This window comes from Cyprinus carpio, chromosome B1, assembly GCF_018340385.1.
Source record: "Cyprinus carpio isolate SPL01 chromosome B1, ASM1834038v1, whole genome shotgun sequence".
NCBI classification, from domain to species: Eukaryota; Metazoa; Chordata; class Actinopteri; order Cypriniformes; family Cyprinidae; genus Cyprinus; species Cyprinus carpio.
This window is the reverse complement of record NC_056597.1, coordinates 10,309,656-10,325,450: the sequence shown is the minus strand read 5'-3', so window position 1 is coordinate 10,325,450 and position 15,795 is coordinate 10,309,656. Positions and strand designations below refer to the sequence as shown.

At 35.6% G+C, this 15,795-nt stretch overlaps 2 protein-coding genes across 2 annotated transcripts; one reads left to right on the top strand and one right to left on the bottom strand.

The window, feature by feature from the left end:
• Positions 1–139: 139 nt before the first annotated feature.
• LOC109101676 (centrosomal protein of 44 kDa-like) lies at positions 140–6,229 on the bottom strand. Its single transcript, XM_042717578.1, has 11 exons — positions 6,080–6,229; positions 5,788–5,878; positions 4,327–4,474; positions 2,390–2,536; positions 1,985–2,083; positions 1,734–1,907; positions 1,292–1,504; positions 823–883; positions 648–739; positions 520–554; positions 140–382 (listed from the first exon to the last, which is right to left on the bottom strand). Exons 2-11 carry the CDS (start codon positions 5,874–5,876, stop codon positions 334–336), a joined length of 1,107 nt encoding a protein of 368 aa, XP_042573512.1. The 5' UTR covers positions 5,877–5,878; positions 6,080–6,229; the 3' UTR covers positions 140–333.
• A 467-nt stretch (positions 6,230–6,696) lies between these two features.
• On the top strand, positions 6,697–13,908 carry LOC109101673 (F-box only protein 8-like). The gene is made up of 6 exons (XM_042717577.1): positions 6,697–6,842; positions 9,226–9,531; positions 10,183–10,309; positions 10,863–10,981; positions 11,179–11,375; positions 12,118–13,908. The coding sequence occupies exons 1-6, from the start codon at positions 6,697–6,699 to the stop codon at positions 12,303–12,305; spliced, it is 1,083 nt and encodes a 360-aa protein (XP_042573511.1). The 3' UTR covers positions 12,306–13,908.
• The last annotated feature ends 1,887 nt before the right edge of the window (positions 13,909–15,795 follow it).

Below are 15,795 nucleotides of genomic sequence, written 5' to 3'. Positions count from 1 at the left end.
TTGTGTGTGGAACAGACTGAAATGTTGGAGTTTTACCTCAATCTGCCACTTATAAAAACTCACAATCAAATATGGTGCCACATGTGGCACTAATAATTTTTGTTATGAGACACACAAGAACCAATGAAGACTAATAAAAAAGTATCTATTTGATTTATTTGAAATACAGTTGCCACCATATGGTATTGGGCAATACTTTTAACGAATTACAATTTTGGTCTGTTTATCAGAAAGTTTTTGGTACACTAATTTTGGAACAATATGAGAATTTGTCAATTTTTTAATGAAAAATTATATTCCTTTAAAATACATTTCTCTGGACTAAGATTAAATTTACATTGTGGGTTCTATGTTTTGCAGAATGTTAGATGTATCCTTCATCCTGAAATGGGACAGAAAAAAAACAAAACAATGTATTGATGTGCAATCCTTTGTCTAAGTGACAAGTTTTCTTTATCACACCCAAAACACAACCCTTCAAGAGAAATGCTAAACTGTTTATATAAAAATAACACTTACATGTGAACTATTCTGTCCAGCCTTTCTTTAAAATTCTAAGAAACAGGAAGAAAAAATATATAGCCGTTATTTATATAGCTGATTTTTAAAATTTAGTTGTATTGATAGTTTGGTTGGTGGGTGAATTGGTGGGATTTCGGATGGGGAGCTGCTGGAGTGTGTCCGATATCACTGATGTCAGATGGTGGATGAATCGCAGTAGAAACACCACTCACAGATACTTTAACACGGATACAAATAAATAAAAAAGAATTTAGATTTAAGGAATGTATGCAATTTTAAAGCTAAAATGTTGCCACATACCCGTGTCCTCTTTGAATCTACCATTGTCTGTGCTGAGGACACCATCTCCTGAAGTTAGACCCTACAGAAGTAGAGAGAACTTTGTAAAAACTTTGCAAACTTTTTGTAAGCACCAAAAAACACATTAACTCATCTTATATTCATTACTTCTGCAATGTCAACTTGCCATTAAAACAAATCCCAAAACAACACGCTCATGAACCGTAAGGATTTATTTGACCTTTAAACAGTTTGCAGTCTTCCTAAAATACTGTACTTTCCAAATTAATTTCCCATTTTTGAAACTAACACATGTGAGAGCTTTGCTAGTGCATGTGTATCTGCACTGGAGCATGTCACTGCTTTTCATCACGTAACGCAAGCTTGATCATCAAAGTGAGTTTTGGGAGAAAGCAGCATTTTGCCACAATTGCAATAGAAATTGAAATTTACAGTTCCAAACCTCCAAACAGATGTTAAACTCCCATACCTGTGCTGAGGTCAAAGCCTGCCTGGTCTCCAGCAGCAGCACGCGACTCTCCAAGTTCTCCCACTGGTTGCTCTCAATGATAATCTTGCCAGCCAAGCTTTTCTCCAGAGCATGTATCGTGTGTTCCATAAGGGCCAACCGCTGCTCCAGTCTGCCAACACTCTCCAGAAGGCTTGCTTCTACCCCCCTCAGCCGGCTCTCTAAAACACACTCCTAACAAAGACAGCATGTGCATTAGATTGGATTGAACAAGTTCAGAACTTTGAAGAAGATTCTTTGTACTAGGAATTGGCATTTTGAGTAATTGCATAGTTGAGTTCTAACACAAAATGATTCTCCTAAAGCCATTTGAGGTAAAAAATATTTTTTTAAATAATGCTTGACTAGTTGATTGTCATGCACCTCTCTCAGTGTAAATGTGTTGCAGAATACGCATTCTCACAATTGAATCTGCAGTTTGAGATGAGTCCTCAAAACGCTCGCAGTCTAAGCCCCTCTTTTCTGTTTCCTCGTCCTGCTGTAGCTGCTCTTCTGAGGAGCATCTGAGGAGCTTCTGAGGAGCTGGTGCTGAGCTGCTGCCAAGATGCCTTTCTACCAGTGGCTGCTTCTGAGGGAACTAAGAGGAAGGGAAACAGCTATAATAATAATGATGATAATAATAATAATAATCATTATTATTATCAAATCACTTACTGTCAGGCCTGTTAACTCCAGTGATTTACTCTCAGCAGAAGAGATCTCATTTTTAGTGCAGCTCTTAAACTGAGGCCTTCTCTTTGGCTTACTAACATGCTGTAAGAAAACAGAATAAACAATATGTCTACTTATACAATATGATATTATATTATATTACATTATAAGGTGATAATATATTTTCCTATTACGATATGGCAGATAATCAATAAATTATATTATATATCTGCAATATTATATCTAAATAGATTAAAAAACACTACAAATTAAAATAAACCATATCAAACAAACAATCAATTGAATTAACAAACAAATAAATAAATATAGGCCAATAATTGAAATGGTACCAAATCTCTATGTAAAAAAAAAAAAAAAAAACTGTATGTGGGTAAATCTTTCATATACCTTGCTCTCTTTAGTGAGTTCTTTGTGTTTGTTGAGAACAAGGCCAATGATATCACAGAGAATGATGACTTTCCTCTCAGCAAAGCCAAACTGAAGAAACTGCTGTTTGGTTAACAGTGGCTTATAGCTGAAAACATCCCGCAAGACCTATATTTTAAGAGATTTTCCCATGAAAATGCAGATACAACAAAAAACAGTGATAAAATAAATGGTTTACTTACAGGGTTTAATGTATTAAAAGAACTGGAAGAAAATTATCCCCTAAGTGGACAAAAAAGTTTTGATTTGTAGAATTTCTGGTTCAGGAGGTACTCTAGAGGAACCACCAAAACTAATCACAGGGATAAACCAGATGTAAACAGTGAGCTGTAGTGCAAAGGGAAAATGACGAGTGGAAAAATATTTCCTGTTAAATGCCACCAAGGTCCTCAAGGTAATATGATGGGACCACTAATTCCCCCCAGAATATTTCATGTGAGCTGCACATTATCCTGGGACGAAGGCCAGATCTCTTTTAGAACTGCATGAAAGGTCAATGAACAGGAGGAAGTGCCGAAAGACAGAGCACGGCTAAGCGTACAGAATCGGCATTGAGTAAATCTGAGATCAGATGACTTGGACCAACATGAAGGCCAGCCTCCTTTTTTTCTTCTCTCGCTGCAGGAGAGAGACATGAGCAGAGAATTGTAATTACTCCAGACTTGGTGGAGAAGAGCTGCCAGCTGAACATCTGAATGCTTTGCCGGAGAATAGAGCTACAGATGCTGTGAATCACAGAGCTCTGGAGAGACCTGCATTTCTGATGTGGGGTGAGACCCTCCCAGATCAGGGACAGTGCCAGTAAATAAGGCTATTAGGACAGGCAACCCAAAGCCTGGCTTAGTAAATTTCATTACATGTGAAATTGCTTTTTCACAAAGAAATCCACCTCATTAAAGGCGGAGTGAAAGAACATTATTAATAACTCGTTCATAGTTCTAAACTCTATGTAGTTTGACCTCGAAAAATGAACTTTCTGTCCTCATGAATGAGACAAAGCAGCTACAACCACTTTGATCCATTTAAAACATCCAATTCCTTAAAACCACTAGCTCGTGAAAGAAATTACAAACAGTTTATAAAAGTCCAGTTAAAGGGGGGTGCAAAAAATGCATGCTAATAAAGATCTGTAGTTGATTTCAAATAAAAATTATCCAATAACTCTGACCCTAAACGATGAATGGGATGAATATATTTTAAAGGGATAGCTCACAAATGAAAATGGAGTCAACATTAAGTCTTCATTTCTTTTTCTGTGAAATATAAAAGTGTTGTTTCACAACTGTTTGGTTACCAACATTCTTTAAAACATGTTCTTTTGTGTTCTGCAGAAAAAAAATAAATAAATAACAAATACATTTTTGTCTGAAATTTCATTTCTTTAAAACATGTTCTTTTGTGTTCTGCATGTATGAAATTTATTGATATTTAATAATTTTTTGTTTGTTTAAGTCAAAGTTCAGTCAAGTGTTGTGTGTTAAATTTTGCATTTTTGCAAGATTTATACATTATTTTATGTGTGAATAAATAAGGTTTTTATTGATGTATGGTTTGTTAGGATAGGACAATATTTGGCTGAGTAATAATCTGAGGGTGCAAAAAAATCTGAGAAGTATTGAGAAAATTGCCTTTAAAGTTGTCCAAATGAAGTTCTTAGCATTGCATATTACTAATCAAAAATTTAATTTTAATATATTTACAATAGGAAATTTACAAATTATCTTCATGGAACATGATCTTCACTTAATATCCTATTGTATTTTGGCATAAAAGAAAAATCATTAATATTGACCCATACAATGTATTTTTGGCTATTGCTACAAATTTACCCCAGCGACTTAAGACTGGTTTTTGGGTCCAGGGTCACATATAGTAGTATATAAGGTAATGCAATGCACCTTGTAAACATTCTCAATAAATCTTAAATCATTCAATCCGGTTAGTTCCACGCCATAATCAACCAGGCACTCTGTGAGTGAGGGGGAAAAGGACGTGAAGGCGAAGCTCACAATAGGAAGACAAGCTGATGGATCTCCCACAGCCAATCTGGAAGCATAAAACCCAACATCAAATTATGAAGCACTGGTACTGACAAACCACACATTAAAAAGCATCACAAAATCAACGCCACAGAAAGGTTTTAAATCAAATATAAATGTTATTTATAACATGGCAGCACAAAATAACAGTCTTAAATTGTCTGCAAGCTATTTTGAGTGTCGTGCTGGAGACAAATTAAGTCATATTTCTGGATCATCTCCAGCACATACAGGCCAAATGGATCTGTCTTTTTGAGAAGCACATTGTGTTTGATGCATCTCACATCAAAACCTCTTCACTGAGCATCTGATGTGCAGCTTGGGTTCCTGGTGGAGAAACTGAGCTGGTTTTTGTAAAGCCTGTTTACAAGATATCTCAGCACTGGAGAGGCTCTGGACAAGTCTTCAACTTTCCAAACTTCAAAACAAAATGTGGACATGAAACACTGGCAGAGCCCCATCTTGGATGTTTATACGAGTCAAGATGTTTAAAGCCTAGGCCAAAAAAAAGTGGGGTTGGAGCTGGGGATGTCAATGTCTAATGAATTACATCCCTTATATATCGTCTCCGCTGACTGCATATGAAAAAGTCATTCAGAAGAGCTATGAATTCATAAAGCCTTGATTGAGTCCTGTGTAGTGACAGAGATTTGTATCTACTCAAAATCTAGGATTTATCCCGTGGTAACATTTTACTAACGGAGGTCCCTTAATTCATTTAATTGAGCTTATATAGAGGCTAAAACCTGCTTTAAACAGTAAAAAGATACATGGTAAACAAACATTTTGAATTTCGTTTACTATATTCTGCACCTTCTTGTCTCTTTGCCAGCTGATCAACCTCTTCAACCTTAGCTCCCCAGCCGAGGCTTCTTTCTCCCCCTCTAGGTCACCCAAACATAAAAGGGCTGCCATAGGACTCATTCACATTATAATATTTAGAGCAAGCTATGATCGTTTTAAATTATCGTTGATAACATGAATGCTCCGCAAGAATTAATATTTATAAAATGCTGACTCTGAATTGAACATTTTTACACACTCCTGAATTCCCCGGAGTATAATAAGTTGCCAACTGAATCTTATTACAGTTTAATCCAGTCATAGATGACTTTCTACATTTTAAATGTATGTCAAACATATGAAAAATGTGTCATTTTCTGAAAAGAAAAAAAAAAAAGAAGAAAATAATCTAGATTGTAGAATTTAAATACCCATCTGAAGTAAATGGTTTTCTTTGTACGTTTAGATTCCAGCAAATAATGAGAGAACTGTTATTTCTGGTAGCATTATTCCTTTAACATTCATCAAGTTTCATACCTTTGATAGTCCACTTCTCTGGGATACTTCAGAGAACGGAGACCAGCTTCCAGCTTTCTCAGACATCCTTTCAGATCACCAGTGCTCATCTCTGCCATTTTCAGGATGGATTTCATCAAGAATTACATTTTAGTAATATGTACCGCCGTCAATTTACTATTCATTGACCATACAATGTAAAAAAAAGATAGTGGCATGTTGTTTTAACAAGTAACGTTAAATCTTTTGTTTTACTTGATTATATTTCGCACTTGAATTGCGTTTGTAGTACAACAACAATTGTGTGTCTTACCGATGGCTGAATTTTATAGTAATCCAGAGTTATAGCTAATTTCTACCTTTTGTTTTTGCCGCTGAAATATTCGGGTTTGTTGTGACTTGTTTCTATGCACTGGAGACGACGGTTCAAACCTGTGTTTCACTTCTACACATTCACGCCTTCGATTTCTTCTTTTAAATAATTTCCGTTTAATAGGTTTTGTGTTAAACGTAAAGCACATGTTTGCAAATTTGGTAATGTAAATTCATGAAACGATTTATTTACTAGTGTATTTATTTCATTACTTCACGTATTTAATAAATCATGATTTATGTATTTATTTGATTGATTTAATCATTACTTCGTTCATTCAGTGTCTTTATTTTAGATTTTATTTTATTTATTTTAGCATTTTATTTTATTTCACTTTCTTTTATTTTAAATAAGCATATGAATTTGACAAACATGGTTAAAATAAATAAATAAATAAATAAATAATTTTGTTTATTTTGTTTTAGAATTTTATTTTGTTTGTACCTGTGGTTGATTTACTCTGAGAGATTTGCGTCACTTCCACCAATAACAAGAAACGTCAGTCTGGCCAGAGTGGAGAGGAGGCGGAGAGACAGACAGGAGGAGCGAGTGGACTGATGAATGATAGTGTCACAGGACTGTCTCACCTCGATCAGCGGCGTTGGCGCTGTCAAGATGGCTGTCCTGGGCTCCTGTTAAAGGACTGCGATAATTTCATCCGCGAGACAGAGGCAGATCAGCGAGTCATTTCGTCGCGGCGGCGGTAGAAGTATTTCACACACACAGAGGTGGGTGGTGCTGTTCTGAGCGATTGACGCTGCGAAAATAAAAACAGTAGAGTTCCATGCGTCACTTTGTTTTGTTTCAAATTAGAGTTCGGGTTTATGTTTTATGTTTGAATTTGGAATTTTAATTTTTATTTTTGGGGAGGGGCTTTGTTTTTTGGTTAAACATGATGGAAGACCAATTGCTAAGAGAATGTAAGCTGTAGAAAACCTCAAATTGTTTGCCAGTCATTACACTCACAAGTTTATAAGAATGAAACTCTAAATAAGAGATGTTTATTTAATACATAACGTCTCAGAGCTTAAGTTTATATGTTTTATACTTAAGTAATGTGTCAGATGAGTTCTCCTTTGTTAGGACTGAAATCTGAAAGGCTACTGATATTCAAATAAAGGCAGAAATTTAGGTCAGGGTTTATACGACGTTTTAAGTACTTTTTGCGTAATAAACTGACCCAAAATGTATTTTTTTTCCCAGATACTGTAGGATTTTTTTCTATAGCTTGTCACAATTTACAGTAATCAGTTTGTTGTCAAGAGTAACACGATTAGAACATGCATGGGGTTGCCAGACCTGTTTACTTTCACTTTTAATAGAAACACAACAAGAGTTAGATGAGCTAAACCAAGTCTGAAAAAAATAAAAGAACTTTAATAAGTGTAATTAAAAAAAAAAAAAAAAAAAATCCCTCCTCTTAGACAAAGCAGAGGGAAATTGCTTGTAAGAGTTCATTGACCTTGTTCAGATTTCCAGTCCATGTTTTAAGCAGGTCTGAGAATTCCCAAGCTCCTCCTACAGAATGCCAAGGATGAGGTGTAGTAGCATTACGTCAGCCCCGAGCAAGCATATGTCTAGTTCACGTAAGAAGGCCTGTCATGCTAGAGACTCGGCGACAAGGAGAGCAACCAGAGAGCATTCAAGAGGCCATTAGAGACAAGAATAACAAGGCTTCTCATAGATAGAGACATGTTTTAGAGGGCAAGGTCCTTGGAGGCCACATAAAAAAGCTTAATGCGTATCTCCACGAGAGGATTAGTGCTACTGCAGTGGAGATAAAGCTGCCATCAGGGCTTTTATTTCCCAACTGACTACTGCACACTAGCACTAAAAACAGTTTCCTATAGGCGGTTTTGTTCTGATGAGGTAAGGATTCGGGGACCCAACTGAAGTGATCTAAATCAAGAATAAAGTGCTGAGAGCTTGAGGCCTCTGGATTACTCTGGTTTAGTTTTACAGAAGGCAGAGAGATAAAAGGCTTTAGACACAAAGCTTTCCTTTAATAATAAATAAATAAATACAAAAAGATATTATATGATATTCAGATGCGTTAAGCAAAACAAGAAATAAAAGCAGGCTGGCCTGTCCATATCAAATGTCTCAGATGGCTGAGATTACATCAGCTTCTTCTGCTTAATGTATATGAAATCAAAAACAGAAACTGATCTGCCATAAGACCAGAACTCTCAGAAATAAAAAAAAAAAAGTATGTTACACATGCAACACATCAGTTTTCTACAGATCAGCAGTAATGCTGGAACTCAATTTACTCAATTTCAAATTTAAATTTAAATTTGAAAAACATTGTATTTAAACTACTGGACAAAAGTTTGGAATACTTTTGGAATATTTTATTTAAAAATTTTCAAGTCCAGTCTTTAGTGTCACATGATCCTTTAGAAACCATTCTAATATGCTGTTGTGCTGCTCGAGAAACATTTCTTTTTATTATCAATGTTGAAAATATATAATTAATATATTTTTGAAACCGTCATGCACTGCCATTCCACATATGCTGTTGTGCTGCTCGAGAAACATTTCTTTTTATTATCAATGTTGAAAAATTGAATAGTTTAAAAGTGACAGTACAGACATTTATATTAAAGCATTTAAAGCATTCTAAATTGATAATAATAAAAACTTATTAATATTGAGCACCAATAACCGATAATGGTATAATATTAGAATGATATCTGAAGGATTCTGAAACCAATTCAGCATTTCCATCACAGAAAATTTAAAATGTGTTGAAATAGAAAGACATGCTGAAAATTTTTAAATTGATGATTTGAATTTTTAAATTGTTTTTATTTGAAAACAATTTAATTGTATAAATGGTGAGCAAAAGAGACTTCTTTCCAAAACAGTACACAAAATCTCACACATTCCAAACTTTAGACAGTGAGTGTACTGTTAAATACATGCTATATTTTTTCTCACGCTACAGACAAACTAGTATTATAGTATACTATTTTAATGCATTGAGAGCTAAAGCCAGATATGTATATATATTTTTGAAACCGTCATGCACTGCCATTCCACAGATTGAGTATTGAATTTCCCTCAAATGCAACATTTTTCAGATCTGCAGATGGGTCAGGGTCTGTGGAGTGTGTTGTGCAGCGGGACAGAGAGCGGGGCCGGAGGGTGGGGCCCCCGCTGGCTGAGCCGCTGCAGCAGCGCCGCACACCGCAGTGCCAGGTGCCCGGCACCGACATCAGCTACCTGCTGCGCGTCCGCAAGGGCAAAGAGGAGCGGGGCTTTATCGATCTAGAGATGCTGCCGCCCGAACTCAGCATCACCATCCTCTCCTACCTGAATGCTACCGACCTGTGCCTGGCCTCCTGCGTGTGGCAGGACTTGGGGAATGATGAGTACCTGTGGCAGGGGTTAGTGAGGGGTTTAGCTTCCATATAAAATCTTGAGTATTTACTGAAATATTTTTTTCAATAATAAATAAGGGAAAACTACATAAGGGAGACAAGAAATGCATTATCAGTTATTATTGGTACTCAGTTATTATTATTATTTTATTTTATTATTTATATGTTGAAATAAATAATTTTTTCAGGATTCCTTGAAGCTTGGAAAATTCAAAAGATCAGCGTTTATTTGAAACCGGAATATTTTATAACATTATAAATGTCTATATTTTCACTTATAAATAAAAGTATGTATATATATATATATATAAAATGTTCTTACTTATTGTACTTACCCCAAACTTTTGAATAGTAATGTATCACAGTTTCCAATAATATTCAAATAATATTTTTTGATTAAATAAATGCAGCTTTGGTGAGTATAAGGAAAAATAAATCTTAATTATTCTGAACTTTGAATGGTAGTGTAATTTTTCAATGGATTTTATGCAAACTAAATGATATGAATTATTTCTGCTTTTAGATTTCCAGCAATTCAATCAATCAATAAATAATATTTTAAAGACATATGACCTATTTTTTAAATATTCACTACTTAAGAAAGTGTATTAGCATTTCTCCAATTCAGTTTCTTGTTTTTCTTTGTCTGCCCTCTAGCCTGTGCAAGTCCACTTGGGGTCACTGTTCCATATACAACCGAAGGCTTCCATCTGGATTTTCATACAGAAAACTCTACATGGAATTAGATGAAGGAAGTCTAACCTTCAACGCCAACCCGCAAGAGGTACAAAAAAACACAAGCTTTTGTTCTGCCTCGCCACAATAACGTCTCCTTAATTAGAGGGCAAACCGTTTAATGTTTAAATGGGCAAGAAACAGAGAAATGATCATAGCCACAGCGTGCTTTGGAAATACAATTCTGACCAGCTAGCTATGATTAATATGACGGTTTCCTCCTCCACCCTGTAAATTCCCACATAACCCAGAAATGCTCATACTGGAGACTAAAGATATTATTTTTACAAGCTCACCTAGAATGAATAATGGTGCATGACATAGGCTTTTAGACCACAACCTGGATCAAAATGAAATGGATGGCTTTTTTCTCATGCAAGCTGCTCTTAAAACATCATTTCTGTTCAGAGATGCATTCGACTGTCTTGACTCCCCCTCGCTCGTGTCTTAGGTTAGATTAGCAAAGCTTTAGCTGTCCACTTAAAGGACATGCGATAGCCTTGCTCCGGACCAAATCGCGGTGTCTGGTAAAAAGTGTGCCCCCTCCTTCTCTCTTTCCTCCTAATCCCCACACCCTGTTTTATGTGGGTTCTTTCATTCAGGGTATCAGTTACTTCATGTCCAGAGGTATTCTTGTGGACCACCCGAAGGAAATTGCCAAGTTTATATTCTATACCAGAATGCTGAATTGGAAGATGCTGCAGATTTATCTTGATGAACGGTTTGTTTAAATGTATATTATTTATGTCTTTTATTAATGTAGAAGATGTGCAGATTTATAACTTCCGACGAGCTGTGAATATCAATACCATGAAATTTGCTAATTTTGGATTTGATATATTTATACACACAAATATACATTATACGTATTCGGCTGCTGATAATAACTACAAATGTGGATGAAACTACTGTTTGCAGGCGAGATGTCTTGGACGAGCTTGTCACACTTCATAACTTTAGTAACCAGTTCCTCCCTAATGCACTGAGAGACTTCTTCAGACACATTCATGCCCCGGAGGAGAGGGGCGAGTACCTGGAGACCCTCATCACTAAGTTTTCTCATCGTTTCTGTGCCTGTAACCCCACTCTGGTGCAGGAAGTGGGCTTAAGTCCTGGTAAGTGAAGTACAACACAGTCATAAAAGATCCCAGACTGGCACTTATACTACAGAGTGATCTAGTGTGTAACTGTGACATCAAGAACACTGTGATTTGCTTTGCTGGTTCTCAGGTGTGTCAGCAGATCACAAGTGACATACACTGATTTTTGCCTTAAGCGAAAATGAAAGCTGAAATACTGGTTCTAGTATTGGTACATACATATCACAGATTGCAGGATTAGTATTGTAATGTATTGATTTGTCAACCATAATTTATTAGCAGCAGATCTGTGTGATCTTGTCTTTGTATAGAGCAACAAGTGAGAAATCCTTGTATTAACACCGTCGTTTGTTTCTAAAGCTGAGCTAAGCCTGCTGGCTTAAAGTGTTCACAAAAGACGACCCTGCTCTGAGTCCAACCAATCACAGTTACCTTCTGCAATAACATGTGACTTGTAGTGCATGTGTGCTACTGTGCAAGCAGGAAGATTTATTATAAATTACTGACAGAACTCGCGCTTCAAGTCAAGATATGCTCCAAGAATAGTTGCATTTAGGAAACTGTTTAGTAATTATGGATGCTTTATAAATTGGCTGTTGAAACATTTCGGAAATTGTCATCCATTTAGCATCATTCTATGTTCATATTTATTAAAGATGTTTCTGCATAATGCAGGCATTTTTATTTGATGAAGGGGTTACACTGTTAACTGTGCTAAGCGTCATATACAACACACCTCTCTCTTCTGGTTTTGCAGATGCAGTGTATGTGCTGTGCTACTCCCTGATCCTTCTCTCCATCGATCTGACCAGCCCTCACGTAAAGAACAAGATGTCCAAGAGGGAGTTTATCCGAAATACACGGCGGGCTGCTCAGAACATCAGCGAGGACTTTGTAGGGCACCTCTATGACAACATCTATCTGATCGGCCACGTGGCGGCCTAGGCACTACAGCGCTTGACGTGTTAGAGAGAGACTGCTGGCACGCAAAACATTAACGACTGGACTAGGAAGGATTCTGCTTGAAGCTGGAAGAAACACTGTCAGAACTCTCCAGGTCATTTTAAACTGAAGTCTTATGAGTGAAGCCCTTGATATGATGTGCTGCATTGCAAAGGAGTGGAAGACAGCCACAATGTGAAGAATCCGCTAAAGCGAGTCAGTTGTTAGCAGGCTAGCAATGGTAGCCACAAAGGTTTATCTACCACAAACCTCTAAAACATGCAAAACCGTGTAGCTACATGAAGATATATGAGATAAGCTATGAAGTCAGTTAAAGCTGAATGTAGACTTTATGGGGCTTGCGTCATATTTACAAAGACATATATATATTTTTTTTTTCGTTCTAATTTGGAAACTTCTCGTGCTTATCAAATGAATGTCAGGTTTTTTGCCATATCTACAAAATTCAGGCAAGTCTGAGACATTCAGTTCTATGGTCACTGTGATATCAAAGGATTGACAGACTAAAACGGCACACCTATAATATTGATTATGAACAAAAGCATTTTTTTTATTTTAATTCTGTGTGTACTTTCTTGTTTTAGGGGGCTTTGTGTTTGTGCATTGTCTCTTATGTCTCATCTTCTTTGAGAAGAGTAAAACCCTGTGAGACATTGTATGCACTGAATTTTTATTAAGTATCTTTCATAGGTTTTTTTTTTGTCGTCATCTTCCTTTCCACGGATTGTTGATGCCCTTTTTTTTTGTGCATCACATTATGTTAGACCATTTTCCAATCATGTTTAAATTATATACACAAACACTTAAATGCAAAAGAAATTAGCTATCCATTTCATGTAAACATTTGAGTATGTTCAGCCAGAGAAATGTCCTTTTTCTCTAATAATTCATAGGGCATCTTGTCTTTTAGTTGAATATTTACTCTCAGTTCATAAATGTGTCTCTTCTTCTTTTTTTCTTTTATTCAGACTTACTACAATTGGGTGCCAATAGTGAGGATTAAATACTAACTATATACACAATAATGTAAAATTATTATTATTCACACACTCTGCATAGTTTAATTTAATGTCGGGACATTTTATTTGCACATAATGTATATATTTAAGTACAGAAATTTATAAACATTCCATTTTATTTTGGAGTATTTTAACTAAGAGTTGTGTTTTTCTCTCAATTAAAAGAGTGAATTCTGTCCTTTTGCACTTTTTTTGGCATATTTACCATGTCATGATGCTATGAGCACTCAACCACTCAGAAAACTGCTGCAGCATTTATTTGTGAAATGTCATGGCAAAAACTACATAATTCTGACCATTGTTATCCAGTGCTAAAAGAACTGTATTTTTAATAACAGATAACAGCTCACCTGTCTCTGATTTTTGATCTTTATTTTTACTATGCTCTGCATTAAGTAGGTATGTATCCATCAAATGCAATTCTGTTTAAACAAATCTGCTTAACTGTAGTTAAATTGCAAAAAAAGATTTGTTTAATATAGATTTCAGAATTATAACACTGGACTAATGCACTTATAGATTGTATCAAAAAAATAAATATAACTTTGCAAAGTGCTGTTTGCATAGTCACGTGTGTATTGACTGATCCTTAGCATAAAAACGTTTAAATATGACGTTTATTTGCTAGGCTATATAATATATAGTTAAGTTAGGAATGCTTTTCCGTAAATTGCAACTTAAATAAATTACGCGACTACCTTTATTAAATCTATATGAGAGGCCACTGATTTTTGGAAAGTAGAGAACAAACAATTACCGGACAGACAAACGAATACTATTGTCGCATTGAGTGTGATGTACTTTATTTATTTATTTTTTCCTAGATTAGTTTGCATAGGAAAGGCATCACGACATAATTATCGTTTCCAGGTCCAATTTGAAATTGAAGAAAAAGAGTATGTGATTATTAAGACTGTTCATTTCTGATATTTACATTTATGCATTTAGCAGACGCTTTTATCCAAAGCTACTTACAGTGCAATATAAGCTATTTAAGATTGAATACATGGAGGCCTAACTGATATATTTGGTGATATATTATAAGACTAAACTGTATGCACGGATATAAAATGCGTTTTAAATACACATTTATGCCATTACGATTGGGAGAACAAGAAGTTGTTGTTTAAAAGAACAGCATCTGTTTGTTTGTTTTATTATTATTATTTATTTTTTTTTTATTTTATTTTTTGTAATCAAAACTTTTAGGTATGCACCCATAAATTATATTGATTGGTGTAAAAAGTGTGACAATTGTCCCCGGCTTCCCCTTACTTCTTATAATAAAACAAACTATATGATTCATGTTATTATTTTGCCCGACCTTGAATAGCCTATAGCATATATGTTATCAACAAGTTAAATAGTGAAAACAATAAAAGATTTATTCAATCAAAATACACGGTATTTTTGCAAATATATGACCTATAGCAGGCCCATCCTTTTTCGGTTTTGTCCACGGATTTATCAAAGGTGTGCCGTTAAAATGTTGTTTATCTGTGGTGACGTTATGTTTCTCAGGTCTAATGGCAGAGTTTTGGCTATAATTTGGCATGATTGATGAAGTCCTTGCCTTCGCTATGACTGCATTTTATCAATACAACTGGCTCAAAACCAGCGCGAGCCTCTCTGACGCCTGAAATTGCGTCTGGTCTACCTGACACCGCGGAGTAAAATACAAAGACCTTGTGATTTGACACTTCTGTGATGACGGAGAAATGGTAACCGTGGCCTTGTTAAACTATGCTATTTAAATGTCAATAATAATAATAATAATAATAATAATAATAATAATAATAATAGGCTAATATGTTTTAAATAGGCTACAAAAAAGAAAAAGAAAAGAAAGAAATCATCAAATCTAAATACTAAATTATATTAAGAGTCATCCGAGAATTATTATAGCCTAGACATTAATAAAATAATATCGGAAGCAGGAGCTGATCTGCGCAACATTAAGGAGAATAACAGATCATGAATGTTCTGATATTATTATTTTGGAAATGCTGCTTCTTCTGGGAAAGTGCTTTGGTGTATTTTAATAGTGTTTCTGTCACGCACTTCGTTCGTCGGCATGAATGCCAAGCAGATGCCAAACGTCATGATGCTCAAAAAAAAAAAAAAAAAGGAACCACAATTGCCAACCCGGAGCTCTCCGCTTTTATAGCAAATGTCTTGAGTAATTGGATTTTTGGTTTTAGTTTAATATTAACGTTTATTGTCGGGCCCATGGAAGAGGCTAGTTCGATCTGCTCTCTTTGAAGTCGATAAATTGTCTTTTTTTCTGTGTTGAAAGGCAGGAGCGTTGAATCCGTTCCAATAGAGACAAGGCCACAAAGAGTGTGTCTGTTTTCCCCCCTCTCCCTCTCTCTCTTTCTCTTTTCAGTTTTGTCCCCTGATTTACCCTTGATATCGTCTAAATTTGTTTCGAATAAACGAATTTGATTTCAAAC